Source organism: Puccinia triticina, chromosome 16A, assembly GCF_026914185.1.
Source record: "Puccinia triticina chromosome 16A, complete sequence".
NCBI lineage: Eukaryota > Fungi > Basidiomycota > Pucciniomycetes > Pucciniales > Pucciniaceae > Puccinia > Puccinia triticina.
The window spans coordinates 354,721-381,456 of record NC_070573.1 but is presented as its reverse complement, the minus strand read 5'-3'; the positions used below and the strand labels follow the sequence as shown (position 1 = coordinate 381,456).

Sequence of the window (26,736 nt, the reverse complement as noted above, 5' to 3'; positions counted from 1 at the left end):
GTCTCAATCTAAAAAAATTACCAGTCCAGAATTGGAAGGTATGCTGGTTTCCCACTTCTGATTACTGGGGAGTATGATTGGAACCAAAAAAATCTGACCAGCTGAATCCATGATTGAAAGTGCTTCTCCTCTGGCTCCATTGTAGTTGATGTTAGCTGAGACATCCATCAAGAAAGGCTTTCCAATAATCATCTGAACTGGTCCTTTGGCTACCCAGAAATGAACTGTCCTGACTACTTTCCCAATGGTTACCTCCACATCTTCAGCAATTCCAGGTATATCAGTAAGGTGACCTCCAATTCCTGTGAGCTTCATAGATTTAGCAGTGAGTACTAATCCAAGTTTATGTGCAAGAGTTTCAGGAATAATGTTGACCATAGAGCCAGTATCCAAGAGTGCTTGATGTTTCTCTCCTCCAATAGTGATGGTGATGTATCCAAGGGGGCAGGAGTAGTGAGTAGTGGGTTGCTCCTGTGCTGGTTCTTCTCCATCCTCCATGTCTGTGAAGTTTGCTGATTTGACACCATCCAATGGGACCCTTCTGTTGGTTATCTTCTTCCTGATACAGTCAGTAACTCCTGGTGATATAGCAAAGATTTCTCCAAAGGCCAACTCCATCTTTCCTGCAGTCAACATCCTACTAGCCACTTCCTCCTCAATTCCTGGGTACTCCTTGGCCAAAGTCTTTTCCAAATAGGTCTTCTTAACTGGTTTGTCCTTAGGTGCAGTGGTTGAATCCTTGTCCTTATCCTGGAATCTGACTTGAGGGGAGCCTTTTGAAGTAGGGGATTTGGAAGCACTAGGAGTAGGGGGCTGTGTCATGTGAAGTAATTCCTCTGTATCCATGTCCATTAGGTCCTGTTTCTCCTTCCTGATCCTTTTGTCTGACTTGGCTGGTTCCTCCTCATCCTGATCCTTAGAGTTGTTTCTGGTCCTCTTTCCAAGGTCTGCTTCATAACTGTGGGTTTGATAATAGGCTGGGTCCTCCTCTAGTTGGCCAAAAGAAGATGTGAGCTTAGTTTTAGAGTACTCTTCCACTGGGGTTCTGATTGGTCTGCTTGGAATCCAGGGAATAACTGATTTGTCTGGAAGTCTGTAATCTCTGCCATCCTTGATAACAGCACCACTAGACATGTCCTGGGCAAGTTGAGAGCAGCTGTTGGTTCCATGGGTTTCCTGATGACAATAATAGCATTTGAATGGCCAGGTCCTAGCAGGTTTGTCCATGTGGGGAGGTAGTCCTTTGCCAGCAGTGAGGGATGCAAGTTTTTTGGTAAGGAGTTCCACTTGTTTGTCCAGAGAAATAGAAGCAGTAGGAGCAGTTCCCTGAGTAGCAGGTGTGGGTTTGAAGGTCCTAGGTGAGTTGTCCAAAGTGAATTTCTCTTCTGCCCTCCATTCAGTCCTTCTGTTGACCACTGATCTTGAGTAAACTTCCTGGTGAATGTAGGTAAGAAGAGTTTCAGTGTCTGGCAAGATATCACCTCCATCCTTTGAGGCTAGCATTTGATTGTCCCTCATCAAGCTCCTAGTAACTCTTTGATCCAGATCCTTGTGAAGAGTTTCCAAAAGAAGGTGTCTGAATTCCTCCAGGCTGGTACTGTACCCCATTCTTACCAAGTAGTGAGTGATGGTTTCAAACTTGTTTCTGAATGTGTTGAAGGTTTCCAAGGTGCTGATTCCTCCATCCTGGGAAGATTTGTAGACTAGTTTCCTGAGATCCTCCCTGGTATATCTGACCAATGGCTGAGAAGTTCCAAACCTGGTGAGTAGCTGTTTCTTCAGGGTTTCCCAATCCAAGTTTTCATGGCCTGACATGTCTTCCACTTCATCCTTAAGGTCCAACCCTTTGATAAAAGCAATGATTTGTCCAGCCAGTTCCTTAGAGTTAGCACCATCATCTCTTCCAGCACTTTCATACCTTCTAATGAACTTCTCCACAGGCATGTTGGTTCCATCAAAGAAGAGCTCTTTGTCCATGGGTTTGATCTTTACTCCTCTGCTGACAGGATCCTCATACCTAGGCATAGCTGGTTCCCTATTTAAAAAGTGAGTGTTGGACCTGGTAGAGTGTGTTGAGTCATCCCTTTGGCGCTGGAACCTGGGAAAGCGGGGTGGTGGTGCATTTAAATCTTCTGAATCTTCTGAAAGCTGATTGGTATCTCTATATCCTGTGTATCTAGGGATACTGGAAGTCTGAGGTCCAGGTGGAGGTCTGTAAGAACTGGAGTTGACTTGTGGAGTAGAAGAACCCTGGGGATCTGGAGCATTGGAAGAAGGTTGATAACCTGGACCATTGGGAGGAACCTGAGTCTGACCAGTGTTGGAAGTGGTGGAGTCCTGAACTACAGCATTACTGGATGGATCCACTGGAGGGTAAAGACTGGGAGCAGCATTGGTGTTGGGAGATCCTTGGTCAGACATGATTGAAGCAGATAAGTTGACTCTAAATCTGAAGGGTGTTGAAGGTTGATAGTGGAGATGCTGATAGTGTTACTGTTGGTTGAAGTTGATTCTAAAAGCAGGGAGTTGATTTGTAAAGAAAGGAGTATGAGGAGTGTAGGTGAAGTAGTATGTAGCTGATGGTAAGAGTGTTACTAGAGCTGAAGATATCTGAAGTATAGAAAGGCCACTGTTGGGACACCACTTGTGGAACTACTCAAGGGGGAGAATAGAGCTTGGAAGGGAAATGGATAGCAACACTAGTACTAATGTAAGCTATGCAAGGGTGCTGATGAGGCTGCCTTCCTGACTAATGCTGAGGGGATGAGAGTAACACTAAGAAAAAGAAGAAAAAGGTGTGGCTGATTTCTGCTTGATCTTAGGAGCTAGTACTATGAGCTTTAACTACTGGCTACTGAGGGTAAGAGAGTTTGAGGAGTGATGAGAGTGGGGAATGCAATGGCAAGGTTTAATGGCAAGGGGTTGATGAGAATGGGCACTTATAATTTCTGTATCTAAAATTATCTATAAATTCTGCATAAGGTACAAGTGAGGGGGGAAAGACAGTTCTTATGTGAAGGAAGGATGAGCACAGACAATAAGGAGTTCTGGCTATGAGAATGAAGGTTGTACAAATGAGGAAGAGTGATGTGAACATAGTAACAGTATGTAATGATGAGCAATGCTGAAAGGGGAATGCTGGTTATGGGAATAAAAGAATGTACTAATGGGGAAGAGTGATGAGAACATAGTAACTACTTGTAATGATGAGCACTACTGAAAGAGGTAAGCACAGATCCAATGATGTAATGTGTACAATAGGCATAGTACATAATGAGAAATGTATGTAAAGGGTTTAGTATGTGAGAATAAATATGTAAAAGGAATGTACTGTAATGATTCAAGTAGGTTACTAATGAAATGAGTATTGTAACTAATGAAGAATGTAGGTTGTCTGTAAGTCTTATATCCTTATATAACTACTGAACCATTGAAGATAAGGGGGTACTATGTATGAGTGACTATAGGTTAAATTTGGCGTAGAATCTGAATATGCAATAATAATGAAGTATTTGTGAAGGGTTATGGGGGAAATGGGAAATGTAATGATGAATGTATGTAAAGAAAAGCAATAAAATACTACTTATGGTTTGGAATGGAGCACCACAGCGCCGCCACGAATCTTGATCTTGACACCGCGTGTACCGGATAGCGCACCACACCGTCCACAACTGAAGACCCACCCCGCTCGCCGTGTAAACCAATTTTCAATCCACCGTTTTCTTCACGTATCTGATCAAACATCCAGAGCCTCCCAATGTTTGACCGATGGATTCGCAGAAAAGCGCGCCAACAAGTTAACGGGAAAAGCTATATCTGGTCGAGTGCCAATCCTATAATTGAGCGGTATTCCGTTGGATCCATCGGGTTGCCTGCAGAAATTTCTAGATCATTTGACGTCAAAGGCAAGTCTTGCTGGTAAGCCTTCCTGTGATATTTGGCAACTGTTTGTTCAGCTAGCAATTTTTGACTGAGTTCCGTACTGTTCTTCTTCATTTTTATGTTGATGCCAACTAGTCCCTCAACGGAAGACGACCACTTAATCTCGAGGTCATAGTCATACCTCTGCGCAGCTCATCCAGCAGTCCCTGATTGGACGCCAAAACAAACCCGTTGTCAACATGCAACCAGATAATCACAAAACCGGTGTCTTTCTTGAAAAGGTATAACAATGGTTCTATTTCACTAGCCGCGAAGCCGAGGCCTTCAACCGTTTGCTTGAAGAATTTCCACCAGCACCTCGCCGCCTGCTTTGTGCAATAAATTACCTTCTTGAGGAGCATCACTTTTCCTTTTAGCTCAGGACAGATTTCAATAGGAGGCTGAACATAGACCTCTTCCTCAATAGGACTATACAGGTAGGCCGATCTGACTTCAAAATTTGCAGTGGGATAGTTGTATTTCAGTGCAATGACAATCAGAAGCTGCAGGGTGTTCAACAAGTCTGTAGGTGCGTATTTCTTGTTACAATCTTCTCCCATCCGCTGATTAAAACCTTCAGCAACGTATCTTGCTCTGAATTTATCAACTGACCCATCTTGCTTCCTCTTGATAGAGAATACCCAATGTGCGCCCAACACCTTCACGCCTTTGTGCGCATCCACTGGTTCCCAGACCCCCAACTCACCAAATTTTCCCATCTCGTATGTTGCCGCCATTCACCATTCCTCCGCGTCCTTCGCCGAAAGCGCCTGCTTGATCGTCCTTGGAAGCTTGTGTTTGGGTCCAACATGTAGGTGAGCAAGCTGTTTTTGTTCCTCTGCTGCATACTCTTCAGTCTTCTCTTCCCCAAGTTGGAGAAGGATTTTATTCAAGATGAGCTCAAGATTGGTCTTTTTGGGATATCTCTTGATTGGAAAATTCTGGAAGTCAGGGAAACAAACAGATGCTGAATGGACCATTCTTTTCTCCACGGGAAGCCAGAATAAACAGCCGAGGCCCGCATCCGGATATCCAAGCAGAAGACCCTCTTGAGCACGCTCATCTAGTTTATTGCGAGCTCTTTTGGTATGTGAACAATGGCCTTGGCTCCAAAAGGGAAGATGCTGTTTGGATCAGGGTCAGTCCCATAGAACAGCTGCACAGCACACTTGTCGCCCGTCCTTGAGCTTGGGATCCTGTTGTGCATATAGGCTGCCGTCGAGTAGGCGTAACTCCAAAACCTCCGCGGAAAATTGCTTTCATGTAACAGGGTACGGGCCATATCACCCAACGTGCGGTTGAGCCGTTCGGCATCTCCATTTTGCTGAGGTCTATACGGTGTTGCTGGAGCTAATGCAACTCCAGCTTCTTCTAGCAGCGGCTTGAGGGACTCAACGTATTTGGGGGCATTGTCACAAAAAAGGTGAGACGGATAACACCCAAACTTATTCTTGATGTGATGCATCCACAACATGATCCTCGCCGGCACATTGGATTTAGCAATCATTGAAGTACAGTAAGTGTACATACTCGCATGATCACGGAGGGTGACAATGTAGCAGCTCCCACTGATGTTGTAATCAAACGGTCCTGCAACATCGGAAATCAGGATGGCTAATGGGCAGGCTTTCCAATGGGCCACCTGCGGGCTCCAATTGCGCCAATCAATTTTTTTGATCATGAACCAGACAAGATAGCCTCTGGGGTTCTAGACTATTTATTTAGATGAGAGGCCCGTTCAAGAAATAGCTCAAACCCCTTGTTTGGATGTTGCCGGGCTGCCCATTAGCCATCCTTAATCGGAAACCATGAAGTCAAGCGGTTTGTCCCAGGGAATTTGGGAACCAAGTACCATGGTCTTCTTGTCAACGCTCTTTGACTTCGCACAGCGCTCACAAAATAAAGACGTGACTTTGAGCTTCAGATTGGGGAAATTCACACGGAGGTACGTCCAAACAATATCCTCACATGCATGTCCTAGGCAACATGCCAGACTAGGGATGGCAATCGGGCGGGCCCGCCAATGGGCCGCCCGAACCCGGCCGGGTTTGGGCTGGGCGTGGGCCGGCATTTTGGGGAATATTCAAAAGTTGACCCAGCCCGCCAGACCCGCAGCAGAAATTGGGCGGGTCCGGGTAGCCCGACGGGTGCCCAACGGGCGCCCCCCGTATCCCTGCCCACCGGGATCCCCCGGAGCAGATATTGTATATACTAGCAAGTCAGTCCGATTGGCCAGATATCTGACTTCGTGAGACCGCCAAAAACCACGGAGACTCCAACTATGGCGCGGCAAACCTCTCAGAACAAGGACAACATTGAGGTTCCTCCTAGTACCGACCTGGAAAGAAATGAAGGAATACCTGAGCCTTGGATGATCCCAACTACCTTGGTTGCTTCTGAATTGGCATTCTCTACGGGTGGGCGGGTTCTTGACAACTATCAAATGCACCTGAAAGAGGAATCAGTTGAGGCTTTAATCTGCACTCAAGACTGGATCAAGGCCAGGAAGAGCTAGCTGCAAAGCGAGTTGCGGCAATGTAACTCAACTCCCTATATTTCCTTTTTATCAATTCCTTTGTATTTTGCTGTGATGCATATGGTGTAGAAACCACTGCATCAACCCTTCCTACCAAAATACAAGATTTTTTTATTATATCATTTCTGGCTGGGGTCTGTCGGCAGCCCACGGGCGACCCGACTAATAAACAGGCTCAGGTTGGGCAGCCATTTCAGTAAAAATGACCTGGCCCGACCCGCCCACTAATATTGCGGCCCAAACCCGCCCGATTGCCATCCCTATGCCAGACATAGGGGTCAAAAGAAGGTACTGATGTGACTTTCTTGATTGTAGCATTGCATGCTGTTTTCAGGCTCCAACAGTAGTTGTGAAATACAGTGGAGTAGGAGTTAAGAAAGGGATCAAATAGTGTGGCCTTTTTTCCCTCATAAGACAACCTCCAACCGTCCGACAACAAGCGGCCAGTTGACAAAATGATACCATTGACGCCGGGTACATGATATACATCATGGATGGTGATGGTCCTTGTCGGAGTTGGTATCTTCACTGTCCCAATTCTGTCAAGGGTTACATTGCATTCAGATACAGCAAGATAGAACGTTTGCGGTCTTTTCAGCTTCAATCCAGGAATGAAGAGGGATGAATCGCCACTCACGTGAGCCAAAGCACCGGAGTCAAGCAAAACACCTTCAGAAACATTTGGGAATTCAACTTTGCGGACGTGACATTTGGAACATCTTGGAGGAATGTAAGTTGACGTCTTTGAGTTGTAATCAGCTGGTGGTTGTTCAGTTTCATTCAATGCCACCACTCGCCAGTAGTCAATGCAATCAGGGTACCAGTGACCATCCTTATGGCAGTAGTCGCAGATAGTACTGTGCTTTGCCCAAAGTTCCTCCAACTGTCCTTTTCTTTTGAAGAAACGGGCCCGATCAACCAAGAACCTGGGGTGACTGACTTGGGATTTATCAGGCATTGTGGATCTTAGATGAGGGCTGATGTACTTCCCAGAAGAGCGGCCTTGGAAAGCATTGATGCGGTCAAGGTCCATCAAATTTGGATCAGCTGTTTTCCCCTTGGTCTTGCCCTTGCTTGTTGCAAATTGGATCACCAACGCAACATCTTTCAACAACGGGGACGTCTTGGCATTGAGAGTTTGCAATACGCTGAAGACAAAAGTGGTCCAATCCACACCGGCCAGAGGTTTGTAAGAGCTTTGAAAAAAGATGCCAAGCGCTTCGTCCAGTGTAATCTTCAGCTGAGAAAGGTTGGTCCCAAGTTGAGTCCACTTAACTAGGGTTGAATCATTAGCTAAGGGCCTGTACCATAGACCCCAATTTTCGCAAATTTTTGCAAAATTTCAATTTCCCGCTCCAAAATTGAAATGGTGTACCACACGTTGATAATTTTGAGAATGACCACCAATGGATACTGCTTGATTTGTGAAATTGACGGCAACCACAGTATCCAACTCAAATCACTGACTCCTCCCATCATAAAAAGGTTGCCTCCACAATTCCTTGGTGTTGCACACATTTCCAAACCCACTCTTGTCTTCAACATCATTACCAAAACTGCACACTTCCCCTCTGTCTTCTTCTACAATCACCTTTGTCTTCTTCTGCAATCCAACAAACTATGACCAAGCCCAGTGCTAAACACCAGCCAGAAGCAATGAAACTCCCTCTCAAAGCCACAAATCAGCCAGTCAAAGCCACCAAACAGCGGAAAGAACCTCATAACTGGACCCTCGACCAGAAGAAAAAGATGCTTGAACTTGTCCTGGACTACTCTTGGCATGGACATGCCACCGACAACGCTGGCTTGAAGAAGGATGCCTGGCCTCTGCTTGCAGCTGACTTGAACAAGGCCTGTGGGACCAGCCTCGATGTTCAACAGATCCAAAACCAGAAAGGTGCGATTCGGAAAATATATCAAGACTTCAAGTTTCTTTGCAACCAGTCCGGGTTTGGTTGGGACAAAGAAGGCTTGACTCCAACCGCAGATCCAAGGACTTGGGGTGAGCTGTTTGCAGCTCACCCAAGACGAAATTTCGATAAGCTCAAGGGAAAGTCATTCCCACTCTTCCACCTCGCCGAAGATGTCTTCCTTGGAACTGTTGCGTCGGGCGAATTGGCAGATACCGGCTTCCCAGGATATCAAGAACCAGAGCTTCCTTTGTCCCCCCCAGAAGCCCCTCAGTTAAACCACAAGAAAGCGTTGGCAACTTTGAAGCGACAACTGGCGATGGAAGCTGATGTCAATGAGGAGGAGGATCTTGGCAACTCGGCTCAACCATCCCCCAGTCAACCCATCCCAAAAAGGATCCGCGAAGGCAAGAATGATATCTTGAGCAATGGGATCACCGGGCTCATTTCTGCCATTGGAAAGGCTTCGGAGGGATCCAAAGACCTTGTTGGAGCAATGCTATCTATTGCCTCTAACCAAAATCATTTTTCCAGACTTGCCAATACCTCGCCCACCACCAACGAAAGCTCATCCGAATGCGCCCTTGAAAAACTTCAGCAAATGTTTGGAGACGACATCCCGGACGATGAGTTTGTTGACTACATCAGCATCATTGAAGATAACACCAAAGCACGAACCTTCCTGAAGTTAGTTCAAACAACCTCGCCAAACATAGTCCAAAAGTGGCTTGCCAAAGAGGTTCTTGTGCAAACACAAGCTTGTGCCAAGGAGCTTCTCGCGTGATGTTCCCCCACTCCATTGACGCACACAATGTATATACACTGTTTTACAGCTATCCCTTGAGTCTGTGTTTCACTGCTTCTGTATTCTGCCCAATCTTCAATTTTTTCTCTTCATCCCGGCTGTTGCTTATCCTATAAGGACATTGATGACCGGTCTGACCGGTCATCAAGATGACTCAACCCAATTCAAGCCTCACTGGTCATCGAGGATTACCGGTCTGACTCTTCATCAAGCTGAAGCCTCGCGATTACGGGTAAACACCGGTGCCTCTCGATGACCGGTAAACACCGGTCATTGAGAGATGAAAAGCTCCTTGCTTCAGCATTGAGTGAGGTCATCGAGATGAAAAGCGGCTTGCTTGAGCTCTTTGGAGAGTCCCTCTCGGCAAGCTGGTAACATGGCTCGCCAAGAGAGACTCTCCTCCGGCCGAGCTGGTATTGCCGAGAGGGGAGTTCCTCTCGGCGTCTCGCTGCTTGCTTGAGCATCAAGAGAGTTCAAAGATGACCGGTCTCACCGGAATCTGCTTGCGCATTGAGAGAGGTCATCGAGGATGACCGGTCTCACCGGAAGCTGCTTGCTTCAGCATTGAGAGAGGTCATCAAGGATGACCGGTCTCACCGGAAGCTGCTTGCTTCAGCATTGAGAGAGGTCATCGAGGATGACCGGTCTCACCGGTCATTGAGCTGAAGCCTCTCCGGAAGCTTCTTGCTTAAGCATTGAGAGAGGTCATCGAGGATGACCGGTCTCACCGGAAGCTGCTTGCTTCAGCATTGAGAGAGGTCATCGAGGATGACCGGTCTCACCGGTCATTGAGCTGAAGCCTCTCAATGACCGGTAAACACCGGTCATTCTGAGTGAGTACATTGTACAATGTAGATTGTAAGCAAGACAAATGATCATGCAAGTTCAATATGGGAGTTTGCCCATGTGGAGGAAGAAAAATATGTAAATTGGACTAGGGAAACCTGAAAAAGAAACGACTGCTACAGACATATGATTCACTCTGCTCATCACTCTGCTCAGTCTCTAGAAGTGTAAGATACATATTGCTCCCATAGCTTTTTGGCTATGCGGTAACGGCATCTGCAAGCAACCCTTGGCTCCAAAGCTTGGTGATAAGCGCATCAAAGGTTGGTCGTTTCATTGAGGTGACTTCGTAGAACAATTCCTCTCTGGCAAAATTTAATAAGAAATTGACATGGGTTGCTTGTCCGCCGTCTCCATAGTATGGTTGACCGTGATTCATCTGTTTTGCGAGTAGAATAACAGCTATGCTGGCAGTGAACAACTGTGGGTCCATTGTGAGCAAGACGCAGTGTGGCTTTGAAATTTTTGGGTAAGAGGGGGGGGGGCAATAGGCCGGGGCTGGAGGTGCAATGCAATGGCTGGTGGGAGGGGAGGAGTGAGTAGATGTGATGATGTTGGGGGGTTGATTGACCGTGCTGTGGGGTTTTTGTATGGGCTGGGTGGATGTGAGGTGAGTTGCATTCTTTGCCGGAAAGCCAGGGCTGAGTTGGTGTGCTGGGAAGCCAGGGCTGAGTTGGTGCCATGGTACATCATTTTGGGTCAATGAATTTTGAGTGTGTGAATTTCATGTTTTGATGAAAGTGAAATTGGGCTCGAAATTGAAATTTGGAAATTCTGGCTATGGTACAGGCCCTAAGTTTGGGTCAGCTATCAACCTTGCTGAGTAGGGCGATCTTGTGACGGCAGTTGGAATGTGGGCATTGCGAGACGATGAACTCGTAGAGCGCCTTGGTCGATTCATGGGTAGTGGCTTGTACTATGTCAAGCAAGGTTGGCTCAAGGGTGTTGCAAATCAGACTGTCAACAATGACCAATTCTTCTTGTTTCAGGCTGTCAAAGTTGGTGAGTGTGTTGAGGAACAAGGCGGCGACGCAGAAGGCATGCGCTAGAGTCCTATCTAGCGCTTTTCTCCAGAGTTGGAAGTGAATGCCATCAGTGCCAAGCACAGGATGGTTGGGGTTAAGCTCCTTGTGCATGGTTAGGGGCTTGTTCAAGAACTTTGAGTAGATGATGTTCTGTCAAGATTGGATGTTCGATCAAACTGCAGGTGTGGGGGGTGCAGCGTTGAGGTGGGCAAGTTGGGCTGACAAGTTGTTGACTTGTTGTTGAAGTTGCGCAAAAGCGGCTTCAGCAGCGTTGGGATTCACCATTGGGGGTGGAGGAGTCTCGGGCAGCAGATGAGGTGGTTTATCTCTATTTCTAAGCACTTATTCTCTTCTTCTTTTGTAATATTCTTGCTCTTCTTTCTTTTTCTCTTCTATCTCTTTTTTGTAATTTTCTTCTCAATCTTTTATCTTTTTATCTAATTCTTTCTTCTTCTGCTGCCTTGAGCTCATTCACTCCTTGACCAAACGTCGTTTCAGAGAACACAGGATAACAAAATGTGTAAGACGGATGAGCCGGCTTTTAACCTATAAGGACTCAGGGCTATACAATGATAGCACGGTGTGGTAAGCTCTCCACACATCCGGTTCCGTTCTCTTAATCTCAATAACATTGCATGACAACACTAACCTATACAATGATAGCGTGGTGTGGTAAGCTCTCCACACGTCTGGGCCCGGTCTACTAATCTTGATGAGGAAAGAGAATAGGAGCCGGGCCGGGCTACCACATACACCAGGAAAAATCAATTGTCACCAGACATCAGGTGACATCAAGCAACAATGACTGTCACTTTGTTCCAGCTCTGGTGCTACCACAACTAGGCTACAATGGCCCCTTTGTTTCCTACAGGGGCTGTCCATGTGGCCAACTGTGCAGCTGGTGGGTAGCTCAGTGGACTTAGGCTGATGTCACCTGTAGTCTAGTGACAGTTTATTTTTCCTGGTGATATAGTCTACATACAAGGTTAGGTTTTGGGAACAAGCAGTATCACTCTACTAGGTTTGGCTGTTGAGTAAGTACATAGTTTGGATATGTACTATGCAATCTTGAATAATTTTCTAACACAGGTTGGCCTGACCCTACCCGACCTCCCGTCGGCTGTTCCTACTGACGGGAAGGGCAGGCGGACCTAGTCCGACCATGCCGACCCGCAAGGCAGCATGGTTGGCTTGTCTGATGGGTCCGGCCAACCCATCTGTCCGGTGGGTCAGCATGGTTGGCTCGCCCTCAAGGTCCTCAACAGGTTAGCTGCCCCTGGAAATGAGCCAAACTTCCCGATGAGTCACCGGACTAGTCAACCTTTCCGTTGGCCCAAGGTCAGAAACTCACTTGAAAAAGTGAGTTTCCTGAGACCACCAGTACAATCTGCCAAGCGTGCTGGCGGATTTTACATAGAAGAAAAAAAAATGTTGGACTTTGCACTGTTTGCTCTTCATGAAAAGTAGGGGGTGTGGTATATGATGTTGACTGTGGCAGTGGATATCATCAGGATTGTTGTTCCCGTAGTGGTCGTGAGATTGCACTGGTGAGTGAACAGCATCTGACTGCATCATGGCTTGATCGCCGGATCAACTCCTCCATGCAACTCTTTTTCACATCTTGGATGTCATCATCACCCAGCTGGGCCCCACAGCGGACGTCTGGGTAATCCCAGCTTGAAGCCCAACATCCGGGTGGAATTTGTGGCCTAGCCGCTGTCGAGGTCAGCCCCAAGCTTGCGTCTCCAAAGGAGAGGCTTACCTCTAAAGTCACACCATTGGCCCTACACACTCAAGAATTTCTGGCAAAAAACACATATTTTCTTTTCAAAATGTTTTTAAAAATGTAGTTTTTAGTTTAAAAAAAATCTGAGTAGACAGACTTGTAGCCTGCAATCTCAGCTTCCATTTCACAGTTTTTTTTTACCTAGCTGACACACATAATTACTAGCCCACTCCACCTACTGGGAAGTGGTTCTGGAGTGGTGATCCAGCGGTTTTTGGGCTCAAAATTTGAAATTCCCTGAGCCCGCGCGTGCTCAAAGGGGGGGATTGGGTACAGAAATCCACCATGTAACAACATTTACAGGATGTTCCTTACCAGGGGGGATGGATACAGGGGAGTTTGAAGTGGGGTGAAATAAGCTAAGAAGCTGGTGCTAAAGGCAAGGAGAGGATTGGAAGTCTAGAGGGTGATATTGGGGAAAATGGGGTAGTGTGGCATCCTCCCTGCCATTTGTCTTGATCCTGTAGGGCCAGACATGCGACTTTAGAGGCAAGTCCCTCCTTTGTGTTAGAGGGCCGGGACAGCCAAGATGGTAAACTTAACTCATCCCAAGTTTATCCATCATTACATGCATGTATCAAACCCTTTGTACATACTTGCATACTGCGGCTGCGCCTTGTACCTAGTCTAACACAGCTCGCCGGTACCGGTTCCAACCTTTCCTCACCGAGGTTGGACACGATACCGAGCAAGGCTGACCGATCTGCCACGCATCTCTTGTTGTCAGGTATGTGCAATTAACTCACCGAGGTTGGACACGATACCGAGCGAGGCTGACCGATCTGTGACGCATCTCTTGTCGTCAGATTTGCATTCACTCCACTGAGCGTCTTATACTTTGGCCTCCTTTGGAGGTCGCTACGCTCCCCCAATCCGGAGGGTACGCTTGTGTTAAGTTTGGGTCAGCCCGACCTTCTGGACTTTTCCTCCTCCCAACGTCCGCTCTGCAAACCTTTCCTGCAGCCTCAGGGGCAGATGGGGGGCGGCCAACGTTGGCGCGGACGTCCGCCCACCGTCCAACTGCACCGTAGTGTATTCCCGTGCCTTGGACTTGGCCCACCTCCCGCTCTAATGTAGCTTAAACTAGCTTAACACAAGCCCCTCGTTTCAGAGGGAGGCGGGTGAAACACGACACCGCCGGGCCTCTCGAGCTTAACAAAGCCTCTCGAACGGGGGTCCCGAAGGGACTCTCCGTAGGAGAGGCTTACGCCAAAAGTCAGCCGCGCGGCCTGAGCACTTTGAGAAATTGGCCTGATTTTCACATTTTTTAAACTCAACCTCTATTTAAAAAAAACAGAACCTCTCAAAAATAATTCTGAGTAGACAAAGCTGTAGCCTTGCTTCTCAGGTGTATTCCCTTTTTTTTTTTGGAAACAATTGGCCAAAAATAGCGAGTGGTTTGTAATTTGTAGTCCATCATCCCCTGGTTTTTTCGGAAGTCGAGTTTGACAGGTGCGGATCCATTCGGATCATCGGTCCATGGACCCTCTCACGGGTTTTTGACTAAATACAGCCAGTTGGCAGTGTTAAATCCATAGATTCTGGAATCTGATGATCATGATTGTTAGTCTAGTCGAAATCTTGTTCATGCATTTAGCACCGGATATATCTATTGGGATATCCGGGCTTGAAGAGGTCGGATTGGTTACAATGTTATTTTATTTACACGTGGATTATTGGGAGGGGATAGAGATATTTGGGCTTTTCAAGCTGGAATCAGTATGCTGGACGCCTTGCGCTTCTAAAGGTGCAAAGGGCCAGAGGTTTATGCGAGAGCTACTGGGGAAAAGAGGGGGGTGAGATCAACTCCACACCCTTTGGCTGGTAGCTCTCCCCCTTGTAAGCCGACTTTAGGTGCAAGTCCCTCCCTTCGGGAGGCGGGCCCTTCGGGCCCCCCCGAGCGTAGGCGTGAGGGAGGGACTTGTGTTAAGTTCGCGGGCCTCTCCTCTTCCAGAGGCTCGCTTCGCGAGGCGCCCCCGGCGCGCCGGTCCCCCGGTGGAACGAGGGGACCGCTGCGCTCCCGGTAAGCAAACAGGAACTCGCCGGTTCCCGCTTGATCCCCCGTAAACAAAGTGATCATCACCCACACCACACCACACAAGATGAAGGCTTTTCAGGGTCTGTTTCGCCTTACCCTCAACTTGAAATCGTCTTGGAGATACCCGAGAACAGCACCACCGCCCAACAGAAACTCGCACCTTTCTGCACACCGGCTAATCTCCACCTCCAATGCCTTGAAAAAGGAACAGAAGCGGCCTGAAGATCAAGTCGAGCAGGATCCACAAAATATAACTGGAGAGCTCCACGAGAAACTGTCACATCATGAAGTCGATCGTAAGTGTTTCTAGCTCATCCGATGAGACTCCTGACTATTGGCTGATCATGCATGCTATACATGTGTAACATCAAAGGTGAAGTTGTCAAAACATATGCTGAAGATCTGCGCCATCGGTTTCAAGAGCTCCACGCAGACGTCGCTATAAAGTATGAAGAATTCCTCCAAAAGGTTGAACGTGCGTATTTGCAGCCATCGGATTCAGTCTGACGGTGCTCCCGATGAATAGCTAATCAATACCCCCCCCCCTCCCAATTGAAATATCAAAGGCGGAATAGTCCAAATGTCCGCAAAAAGTCCAGACAATAGGTCCCAGGAGCCCTCCAACAAAAAAGGTGAAAATTATGAAGAGTCTCGCCAAAACGCTGCACGTATGTATTTGTAGCTATTGCATTGATCCAATGTTGATCCTGATTGTTGGTTAATCGTCGCCCCACCCCAATTATCATATCAAAGGTCAAGTTATCGAAACGTATGTTGAAGATCTGGAGAAATTCAAACGCACTTTGTCAACAGCCATCGATGGAAGGCTCGGCACAATTCCAGGCCCATTATTCAACAAACGCTGGGCCCAACTTCTCAAGGGATCAATGAAATTCAACATTATTGTTGCTAATTATGATATCCTCGAACACCCAAAGCTTCAAGAAGAACTTTCCCGACTTGCATTCTTGGTGCAGCATCCTGCGCTTTCGCTGCGTTCCAGAATCAATCATGACAGACGAGTCGCCGCACTTGAAGCCCCCTCAACTCATGAAGCCGAGGCGCTTTTTGCTCCAATACCTCACCCTCTGCAGGAAAAAATTGTTGTTGAAGGATTCGATCATCGTTATTTAAAGGCTGAACGTATAGTGTATCCAACTCTCGAGACCCTCGACAAATTTGCCTCCAAGTGGACATCCAAAACCTACTTGGCTCCCTATTCTTCATTCATTGGACCATCGATGACGGGAAAATCACGACTACTCAAGGAGTTGTCGAGGCACATTTGTGTTGTGTACATCTGTATCCGCCCGGAAAATTCACCTGAATGTCCGCCGCAATCTCAATATGCAGCTAGCGTTCTTCTTGATTCCAATTGTGCAACGCTAAAGACTCAATACGAGCATCTGCTTCTTGCAATCTTACACACTGTGGCTGATTACTTCTCTGCTCAAGAATCGGGTACTAGAGAAGAAAGATTGGACCAATGGATTGACTATAGCTTCCCAAAGGCCAATCAAACTGGCGACCCACCCTTTTGGGCCGACGTCCGGACTAAGATGAACAAGATATCGAAATCGGCTCCTCTGACTGCCACCGAGAAAGCTGCCCAACTTTCGGAGGCACTAACGAGGATGCACGACAGCACCAGCTTCATAGAGCAAAGCAACCTCAGATTGCTATTGGGGATCGACGAAGCCAGCGGATTACTCCAGAGTGCAGGCTCTTCCTCGTATTCATCGTTTTTTAGCATTTTTCGTAGTGCTCTTAGGATGATACCATCCCAATCAAGCAAATTCTTTGCAGTCCTCGCAGATACCAACTCTCGCGTTTCAAATTTCCACCACCATCCACTCCATGATCCTATTCAAGAGAATGGCGAGGAAATGCCGAAAGATCTTCGTCTTTTCAAACCCATATAACAGATTTCCACCTTTGACGTAAACGTTAGGGATCCGCCCGCAGATTGGCATGAATTGCAATCCCCATTTCGACTCTTATCTTATGGCGCTCCTCTTTGGCGTACGTATGCCGATGTGGCAAAGAAAAGGGGACTTTCGGACAACGACATTGTCCAAGGCTTGACCCAACATGCTCTCGAAAAGCTTCTATGCGTGAATGGCAAGTCAGTTCCGGCCGCCTCCCTGACCGATCTACAAGCCTTTGCATTGCTTGGGACAACCATACAACCGCGACTGAATGGAGCTTCAGAGGTATCTGCCGACCTCGTTGCAAGCCATGCCGCGCAATGCATCTCCATTGACTCCAAACTCGTACTCAGAAGTGAATATCTCTCCCAATTCACCCTTTCTTCGGCAGCCAATCAGTACTTGGCATCTGATGAAGCCAGATTAATCCGATGCGTTCAAGCGCTTACCTCTCTCATGCGCAAAGGCATGATTGACAAGGGCGATGCCGGTGAACTAGTTGGTCGCATAATTCTACTGCGAGCCATGCAAGAAACGATGAGAAGGACACAACTAGCCGCAGACGCAGATACCGATTCGGCGGAACTCGCGATGCCATTTGGGCATTCAGTTCGATTGGCAGATTTCCTGCAGACCTTAACTGGTTGGGGCGAAAAACAATTGAAATCCGAACTCCGTTCGATCGCCACAAAAGACAAAAAGAAGCTCTTGAGTGAAGGTTGGATTTTTTGGAATCACTTTATATCCATCGATCACTCACCGACATCAGCGGATCTGTTACGGAAATTATATCGGGGATTAGCAATCCAGTGCAAACCTAACCAGCCTGGTTTTGATGAAATCTTCACAATTTACCTTCAATCCACTCCGACGGCAGCTCTAGATGAGCAAAACATCACATTTTGCGGTGTACAAGTCAAGAATCATTGGACTGGCAACCCTTCTGTAAAAGACGATTGCGAAAAGATGACACCAATGGGCGCAGGAATCAAGCTTCAAAAACGAAATCCGTATCTTGTCTTATATTTCTGTCTGAATGATGTGAGGAAACACAAGCCCAACAAACCTCCACCCAAAATTACCACCTTACCTGACGAGAATCTTTCAAAAGAAGAGACACGACACCGGGCATCTTTGATTTTCTATGGTTTAAAGGCTTTTCCGTTTCTTACTCAAAATCTTACTGATGCGTTGGAAGAATTCTTGGGGTCTCATCCACCGGTTCTAATAATTGATAAGGAATCCTCGAAGAGTCCAAATTCCATGTGCGACAATGTTCTCCAGAAGTTTTTTCTCTTGACAGTATAAGAAAGTAATCCATCACATCAAAATACATGTCAACCATTTTACATGAACCTTAATACATGGTAGATCAAATCTGTCTGGGCACTTGCCCAAGTTCTAGGCTACAAGCCGGGGGCACTTCTTACCGCCTCGGATTGTGGATACAACAGGTGACATCTGCTCCGTGAAAAACGCATGGAACACACTGTGCCCCCTGTTGGTACGACCACCCTGTCAAAAATGGGTGGAGACAACGGGATGGCCAGTTGGCTCCAGTCTCCTCGTGATAAACTCACAGTGGAGCTGATAAATGTGATGAGCAAGAAGTTCTTGTGGCTCCTGCACACGAGGAATTCATGGCCCTTGCTGGATTAACTGTGGAGCCAATGGGAATAAGACTTTGTGGTTCGTGGGTTCCACATCAGCCGTGAGAGGTGTCTTGACTTGGGATCTTTGCAAGTCCCTCTCCAGCCCCATCCACTCCCCATCCAACTCTCCCTCACAAACACACAAAATCTCAACTCTTCTCACACCCCCTTGATCTCACACAGAACAATGGCAACAGGCAACCCGGACGGCGCCAAGAAGGGCTTCCCGCTCAAGGACTAACACACAACCACTGACTTGTTCTCTGACATGAGGTACCAGGTTGTCCTTGGGGACTGGGGGCTTGCTGGCAAACAGAGGGCCGCTTGGCCTGATGATGGGATTTCTGGTCATCAGCACTGGTGAGAGCACTTGAGCCTTCCATGCTAAACCGTCCAAGTACTGATAGATTGCTATGCACAGTTTTTTGGAACGTGTGGCCTCTCTGGTGAAATAGGCCAGTCCCCAACTCACAAGACCACCGGCCGCGGTGTTTTATATAGGCAAGTGGCGTAGAATGTCCGCTCACCGCAACCTACACACCAACAACCAAGTCTGTTGAAGCAATCTCCTTCATCGGACTTGGCTACACATCTATGACCTTGAGATTTCCTGATTTTACCTGTCTTCACCTTCAACAGACCACTTTATAACCACACAATGTGCTGTTAGTTCCCCCAACCAATTTGACTCTCATCAGACACCACCCATCTGCTTTGATGAGTATTCTGTCCCCCTCATCACACCTCAATTAACTTCCCCATTCTGATTACAAAATATTTTTAGCTTCCCCATTCTGATTACCAAGCACTGCAAGAAAAACTCTAGAAACTGCTTGCAGTTGAGATGCAAGAGCTCAAGGCAAGCTGTACCTCATGCAAGAATCAAGCACTGGTTGATTCAATTTCCATGCACATTGCATAATTTATGCAAGAGGGAGTCTAAGGTACAAAAAACTGAGTACAGGCTCCAAAATACTGAGTTGATACCTTTGCAAATTCCCCTTTCATGTGAAAATTCCCCTTTCATGTGCACATACCCCTTTCATGTGCACATACCCCTTTCATGTGCGTGTATCCCTTTCATGTGTGTGTATCCCTTTCATGTGCATGTATCCCTTTAATGTGTGTGTATCCCTTTCATGTGCGTGTATCCCTTTCATGTGTGTGTATCCATTTCATGTGCATGTATCCCTTTCACATACATACCCCTTTCATCATGCTTTCATGACCCTTTCATGTTTACATGTCCCCTTTGAGTTTTTTAAATCCTTTTCAACCCTTTCATCATTCAGGTTTACATACCCCTTTGATGTTTACATATCCCTTTCATGTGCAAATACCCCTTACTGCGCATACCCCTTTCATGCATACATACCCCTTTCATGCATCCATACCCCTTTCATGCATCCATACCCCTTTCATCATGTGTACATATCCCTTCTATGTGTTAATACACCTTCTCACATTCCCCTTTCATGTGTACATATTCCTCTCATATGTACATATCCCTTTCATGTGTACATACTGTTGAGATTTGAGATCAAGGTGATGAGGCGATGGAGACGAGGGGTGGTGAAAGAGGAGCTGGTGGTGGGGGACACAGGTGGGTCAAGTTGTTTAAGGCTCAGACTCAATGATTAATTTCTTATCCGAGGAGCGGACACGTATACACAACTAGAGAGCCCCCTGCACAAGATCCAGAGGGGGCCTAAGAGCATGTAACACAAGACAACAGGAACACAACATGTACTGGAACTGGAACTGTGACATGGACAGGAACTGGGGACAGGAACAGGAACAGGAACTGGGAACAGGAACAGGAACTGGGAACAGGAACAGGAACTGGGAACAGGAACTGGAACTGGGAACAGGAACAGGAACTGGGAACAGGAACTGGGACTGGAACATGGACTGGGGACAGGACCATAAGATAAAGAAAGTGAGCGGACTGACAAGCTCAAATTCTGACACATACCCTTTTTATGTTATTCTGGCTGGATTCAATGGCACATGGAGCGTTTTCTAAAAGAAAATAAAAGGGTGCTCAGGGGGATGCTCATTCACAAGGTTGAACATTTGTCTCAGCCTACTGCATGAGCTCTACAGCATGTTAAGCATTGAGATGCTGAAAAAGGTACACACTGAAGGTGCACCAGCATGGAATTTGGGTGCTTGACTCCAGCTTGAGCTGAGGCTTGATTCAAGCTTGCTGCATCTCAACTGCAAGCAGTTTCTAGAGTTTTTCTTGCAGTGAAGTCTTTCCTTTTTTAATTGCAAAAATGCAACAATCCAATGAACAATGGAGGAGAGCTTCTGCCACAGAACAGCAAGCTAGATTCAGAGAAAGGAAATGATCTTTGGCAGAATTTCCTTCCCCTTCATTGGCTTTTCACAACACACAAACTGAGGCTGCCATATCAAGGGTTTGTACTCATCCTCATTATCATTTTACACCTATTATTTTGCATCTATACAATGACATAGAAAATCTTCATGTACACAATACCTTCAGGACAGCATCAATTGTGGACAACAATTTTTGTCATCACCAAACCCACTGTCCACCCTCCCATTATTACCAAGATTCACAAACTCCACACCACCCACCCTCCTATCATTACCAAGATTTAAAAACTCCACACCATCCACCCTCCCATTAATATTACCAAAATTCAAAAATTCCACATCACCCATGTTGAGGTTGTGTAGTCATGTGTTCCTTTTTCTCAAGTGCTTGTGCTTCAAACCTTTTGTGTACATATCACAGCTGGTGACATTTCACCTTTGTAGTCACCTGGAGCAGCAGACGTGGAAGGACCTTTCCTCATCCTTCCACGAACATCATCTTCACATTCTGCTGTTCCAGGTGAGTGTCTCTTTGTCTTTTCTTTTCTCTCTTCTCTCTCCTTGTTTTCTTTTTCTCATGCAATGATCATCCTTCCACGAACATCATCTTCACATTCTGCTGTTCCAGGTTTATCACCACAACAGGTTATGAGCGCCATTTGCCGCTAAAGCCGCAGCATCTCTATCAGCGTGGAGGATCCGTACGCTTCTCGATAAAGCTTCCGGTTCATGACACCATCATCACCAAAACCCAAAACCAAACCTTTGACAAACTCGTCAACTAATCGACTCACTCCGACCATGTCTTCCAAACCCAACCCTGAGACCTGGACTCATCCAGCTCTCAAGACCACCACCATTGAGCGACTCAAGCCCCCCGGACCTGGATCCAATTACAACAAATGGACCTGGTTCATGCGGGCCCATCTCAACACCACCAATGCCATGTACGTTATCGATGACAATATCGCAAAGGCTAGGGCAAATCCAAATTGGGCTCGCAATAACAAAGCCGCTTTTGGAGCCATCTCCAGTACGATTCACGCCGCGCATGTTCGAAAGGTCCGCCACATTACAACGGATGCTCGAGCGCTTTGGACTGCCCTCAAGGAGGCCCATCAGGACTCATCTGCTGGGGGTATCACCTACTTTCTTCGCAAACTCACGACCGCTCGAATGACAAATGACAATCTTCTCACCCATCTGGAAGACATGGCTAAAACTTTTGAAAGTCTGTCAGCCCTGATCACCGCCGATGCTCCGCTCACTTTAGACGACATCTACTCCTCGTCAATCCTCACATCCCTGCCATCCGACTGGCTTGCATGTGTCTCGGCCATGATGAACGACCCTTGAGTTCCCCCTATCAAAATTCTGGATGCTCTCAAAGCGGAACACCTTCGCCGGAAGACCAGGAGCGAGGAACAATCAATAGGCGAATTGGTTGCGCGTGCAGCGCCTCCTCATCAAGCCCCGCCCAGGAGCTCTCGGCCACCACTCGATCACTCTCTCTATTGCACCTTCTGCAAGAGATCCGGACACAATCTTGAGGTCTGTGAAAAAGCCGCCAGGATTCTGGCAGAACATGACCGCCGTAACTCTAACTCTTCCCGACGCGCCAACAACTCGGGCCGATCTGGCAGATTGTCTGGAAATCGTTACCAACAAAAGCCCCCTGCTAAGGCAGGTCAGACGGCTGTAGTGGATCTCGGCGGTGACGACAACAACGAAGATTCTGACTACTCCGGCTCGGATGTCGATGGGCCCGCACGCCCTTCAGCAAGGGCTGGGAATGCGGTTGCGGTCGAAGAGCACACTGCGAACGCGGTTACGATCTCTCGCAAGGATGCCAACCTCGATTCAGGCTGCTCAAATTGTATGACCCCTTACCGTGCTGATGTCAAAAACATCAAACCCAACTCCACTCCCATTCGCCTGGCCGACAACTCAACTGTGAAGGCCTCTCATCACGGAACTGCCTATCTCACTACAAACATGGATGAATTTGGGAAGGCATATATTGATCAATATGGCATATATTGATTTTTTTTTTTTTTTTGAAATTTCTCTTTAATTTTTTTCCTTCCTGCAACATCATAACCCTTCTATCATCTCTCTTTCTCTTGATTTCCCCCTTTCTTAACTATCAACCATAGTAACAGCTTCATTTTGTTGCCAGATCAAATAGGTCATTTCTACATACTCATATGAATTATTCCTGAGGAAAAATAGTCTGTTAAGTCAGGCAGGGAGGGGGAGGGGGGAGGAGGAATGGGGAGGCATGAATTATTGTCACTTGAACTTTGCAGAAGTGTTGAAATCTACTTTCCAAAAAAAAAAAAAAAAAAAAAAAATCAGTCTTAATATATCATGCTACATCAATTTTGTTCAAATTTAATGGCTTGTATATATGACTCATCATATCCAATATCCTAAATTTCTACTAGGCCTGAGATTGATTTAACGTTTGTACCAGATTTGAGTAAGGTGTCTTTTGCTTCTTTTGTTCAATCAAAGACTAATGGGAGGTGTTTCCCCAATATATTCAATCAGTCAACTGATGTTATCCCAGAATCTGAGGTTCAATATTTTTGGATCTAAAGAGATTGATTGAGTCTGGTTGGTTTGAAACTATCCCCTAAAATTATCAGGCATTGTTTTTTGTGCTTCTGCCACTGTGTCTCAACCAGGGCTAAGATTTATTTCATGATATTGGTACCATGAGGATCAGGATTATCTGAACAATAATTTGAGAAATTTTTGGTCTATGAAAGTCCCAAAATGTTGCAGTTACAGTCTGATCAGTGTGAAATATTGCCTAATTGGTTGGTTTTGTTGTGTTTCTACAACTATATCTCAACTAGCAATGGGGATGAATTCATGATATTGGTACCGTAATGATGAGAAAATTTGAAAGATTAATTTAGGAAGGCTTTTTGCCAATGAAAATCTCCCAATTTAGCAGCCCCATTTAATCAGTCACAAACTGTTGCCTCATTTTTTGTGTTTCTGCCATTATATCTCAACCAGGAATGTTGATTATTCCATGATATTGGTACCAGAATTTTCATCCATTTGCAAAGAGTATTTTGGTATAGCTTTCATGGATTAAAATCCCAAAACCGAGCGGCTAAAGTCTGATTAGTTTCAAAATATTGCCTAATTGGGTATTTTTTGGTGTTTCTGCCACTGTATCTGAACCAGGGCTAACATTTATTTCATGATATTGATACCATTATGATAAGAGATGTTGAGAGAGTAATTTGGGTCAGCTCTTGTTCATTAAAATCCAAAAATGTGGCAGCTACAGTTTCATTAGTCTCAAAATATCACCAAATTGGGCTTTTCTTTCTGTTTCTGCCACTATATCTCGACCGGGAATGGTGATTATTTCATTATATTGGGACCAGAATATTCATCCATTTCCAAATATTATTTTGGTATAGCTTTCATGTATGGAAATGCCCAAAAGGAGCTTCTATAGTCTGATTAGTCTCAAAATATTGCCTAATTGGGTATTTTTTGGTTTTCTGCCACTGTATCTCAACCCGCAATGGGAATGATTTCATGATATTGATACCATCATGATAATACATGTTGAGAGATCAATTTGGGTCAGCTCTTGACCATGAAAATCCCAAAATGTGGCAGCTACATTCTCATGAGTCTCAAAATATCACCAAATTGGGGTTTTCTTTGTGTTTCTGCCACTATATCTCGACCGGGAGTGGTGATTATTTCATGATATTGGTATCAGAATATTCATCCATTTCCAAAGATTATTTTGACTAGAGGCCAAGGCGGCTTCGCCGCTGCACGATCAGGTCCCAGTAACTCTACACCCAAAGAGTGCGCCACACCCAGACCCCGCTGCAGGCTCAGGCCTCCACCATCCAAACTATTTGAGCTGTTTTCTGCAGATGGGCTCGGGGCTTAGGCTCTGGGGTTTAGCTCAAGCCTGAAACTCAATTGAAATAACAAGCCAACTCCAAATCAGCTCACGCATGCATTATATGACACAAGCATAACCAGCTACACCACAGCCGTCCCTTGCTATATCCAGAATACTTATGTCTCCTCCTTCTACAGTTCCAGAGAGTTTACATTAGGCAAACCTTGAGCTAGTCAGATGTTTCAATAATTACAGTAGGCTATCTTAACAAGTACTTTGCGCTTGCTAACTATGAAAATATTAATATCACACCGATCCCCGCCACCATTCACAGATGAGGAACATGTCACAAAGCCAACAGACCCGCCACACACCAACAAACGGCAATTAAAAACACACGGGGCCTCCGCCAAAAATAACCATGTCATAACCAACAGACCAAAGGCAAAAAAGAGCCATCAGGGACTCATGACCCAACGGTCTAAAGGTGTCACAAGTGGCGGGTGGGGTTGATGGTTAGGACTGGGTCTGATCTCGCGGGGCTGGCTGGGCGCAATGCGGTCGGGCGTAAAATGGGCCAAGGCGTCTGCGATTGAAGTGGAGTAGGCAAGGCGATTAGCTGGGCGCGACTTGAATGTCTAGGTTACATGATCCCTGGCTTGGCCAAGGTCACCGTATGAGTGGCTTGGCCTTGGTTAGTCAGATTACGTACAAAAGTCGATATTGCGGTTCTGCAAACCCTTGGCAACGGGCTTGCCGGAAGCGAATATCTTGTTGTGGGTGTGACGGGGCTAGGTGTTTGGTCGGTTGAGCGAGTGCGTACAAGCATGCGTGGTTACCGGGTTAGGTTGGGGATGTCATGGCGGCAGTTTCAGGTTGGATGTGGTTATTTCGGGTACAGTATGAAGGAGGAAGGGTTCAGCGGGCGATTAGGCGATTCGGGTGTCAGATAGATAAATAGAAGCGGCCGCTCGTCGGTTGTTCCCCAGGGAGTTTGGTGATGCTGAATTTGAGGCTATCCTTCTCCCTCAACCCTTCCGCTGTTGCATGTGCGCAGTTTGAGGGGCGAAGAGTTGGCCCCCCACTGGTTTGCAAGCTTTTCTGCGGGCCGGGGGCCTTCATGTCCAGTCCTTTTGACCCGTGCGCTTGACGCGGGCTGGGGGCTGAGCCTGTGGCACAGCACTTCTGCTGATGTTGGAAGGCTATTACGATTATGAAATATTTATTTTTGTTGAAATAATTAAATTGTAGACTATGACAGTTGTTCTGGCATTTGAGCATACCCTTTTATTTTTATTTTGGAAAATAAGAGGCAAAACACTTGAATTTTTTTTTGAAAATTCTGGTAAATCTGTGTCTTTAATAAACTTGGATATAGCTTTCATGTATGGAAATGCCCAAAAGGAGCTTCTATAGTCTGATTAGTCTCAAAATATTGCCTAATTGGGTATTTTTCGGTGTTTCTGCCACTGTATCTCAACCCGCAATGGTAATGATTTCATGATATTGATACCATTATGATAGGACATGTTGAAAGATTAATTTGGGTCAGCTCTTGACCATGAAAATCCCACAATGAGGCAGTTACAGTCTCATGAGTCTCAACATATTACCAAATTGGGCATTTCTTTCTGTTTCTGCGACCATATCTCAACCGGGAATGGTGATTATTTCATGATATTGGGACCAGAATATTCATCCATTTCCAAATATTATTTTGGTATAGCTTTCATATATGGAAATGCCCAAAAGGAGCTGCTATAGTCTGATTAGTCTCAAAATATTGCCTAATTGGGTATTTTTTGGTGTTTCTGCCACTGTATCTCAACCCGCAATGCAAATGATTTCATGATATTGATACCATTATGATGAGAAATGTTGCGGGACTACTTTGGGTCAGCTCTTGACCATGAAAATCCCAAAATGTGGCAGCTACATTCTCATGAGTCTCCAAATAGCACCAAATTGGGGTTTTCTTTGTGTTTCTGCCACTAGTATCTCAACCGGGATTGGTGATTATTCCATGATATTGGGACCAAAATATTCATCCA

The 26,736-nt window shown here is 46.2% G+C and overlaps 4 protein-coding genes across 4 annotated transcripts; 3 read left to right on the top strand and 1 right to left on the bottom strand.

Annotated features, from left to right (window-relative positions):
- Positions 1–8,686: 8,686 nt before the first annotated feature.
- PtA15_16A48 (uncharacterized protein) lies at positions 8,687–9,151 on the top strand (the record flags this gene model as incomplete). Its single annotated transcript, XM_053164123.1, has 1 exon — positions 8,687–9,151. One exon carries the CDS (start codon positions 8,687–8,689, stop codon positions 9,149–9,151), a length of 465 nt encoding a protein of 154 aa, XP_053027697.1.
- Positions 9,152–14,931: 5,780 nt separating this feature from the next.
- PtA15_16A47 (uncharacterized protein) lies at positions 14,932–15,374 on the top strand (the record flags this gene model as incomplete). Its single annotated transcript, XM_053164122.1, has 2 exons — positions 14,932–15,163; positions 15,241–15,374. The coding sequence occupies 2 exons, from the start codon at positions 14,932–14,934 to the stop codon at positions 15,372–15,374; spliced, it is 366 nt and encodes a 121-aa protein (XP_053027696.1).
- A 1,052-nt stretch (positions 15,375–16,426) lies between these two features.
- On the top strand, positions 16,427–16,789 carry PtA15_16A46 (uncharacterized protein; the record flags this gene model as incomplete). Its single annotated transcript, XM_053164121.1, has 1 exon — positions 16,427–16,789. The coding sequence occupies one exon, from the start codon at positions 16,427–16,429 to the stop codon at positions 16,787–16,789; it is 363 nt and encodes a 120-aa protein (XP_053027695.1).
- Positions 16,790–25,143: 8,354 nt separating this feature from the next.
- Positions 25,144–25,514, bottom strand: PtA15_16A45 (uncharacterized protein; the record flags this gene model as incomplete). The annotated part of the gene is made up of 3 exons (XM_053164120.1): positions 25,144–25,271; positions 25,398–25,476; positions 25,509–25,514. 3 exons carry the CDS (start codon positions 25,512–25,514, stop codon positions 25,144–25,146), a joined length of 213 nt encoding a protein of 70 aa, XP_053027694.1.
- Positions 25,515–26,736: the final 1,222 nt, after the last annotated feature.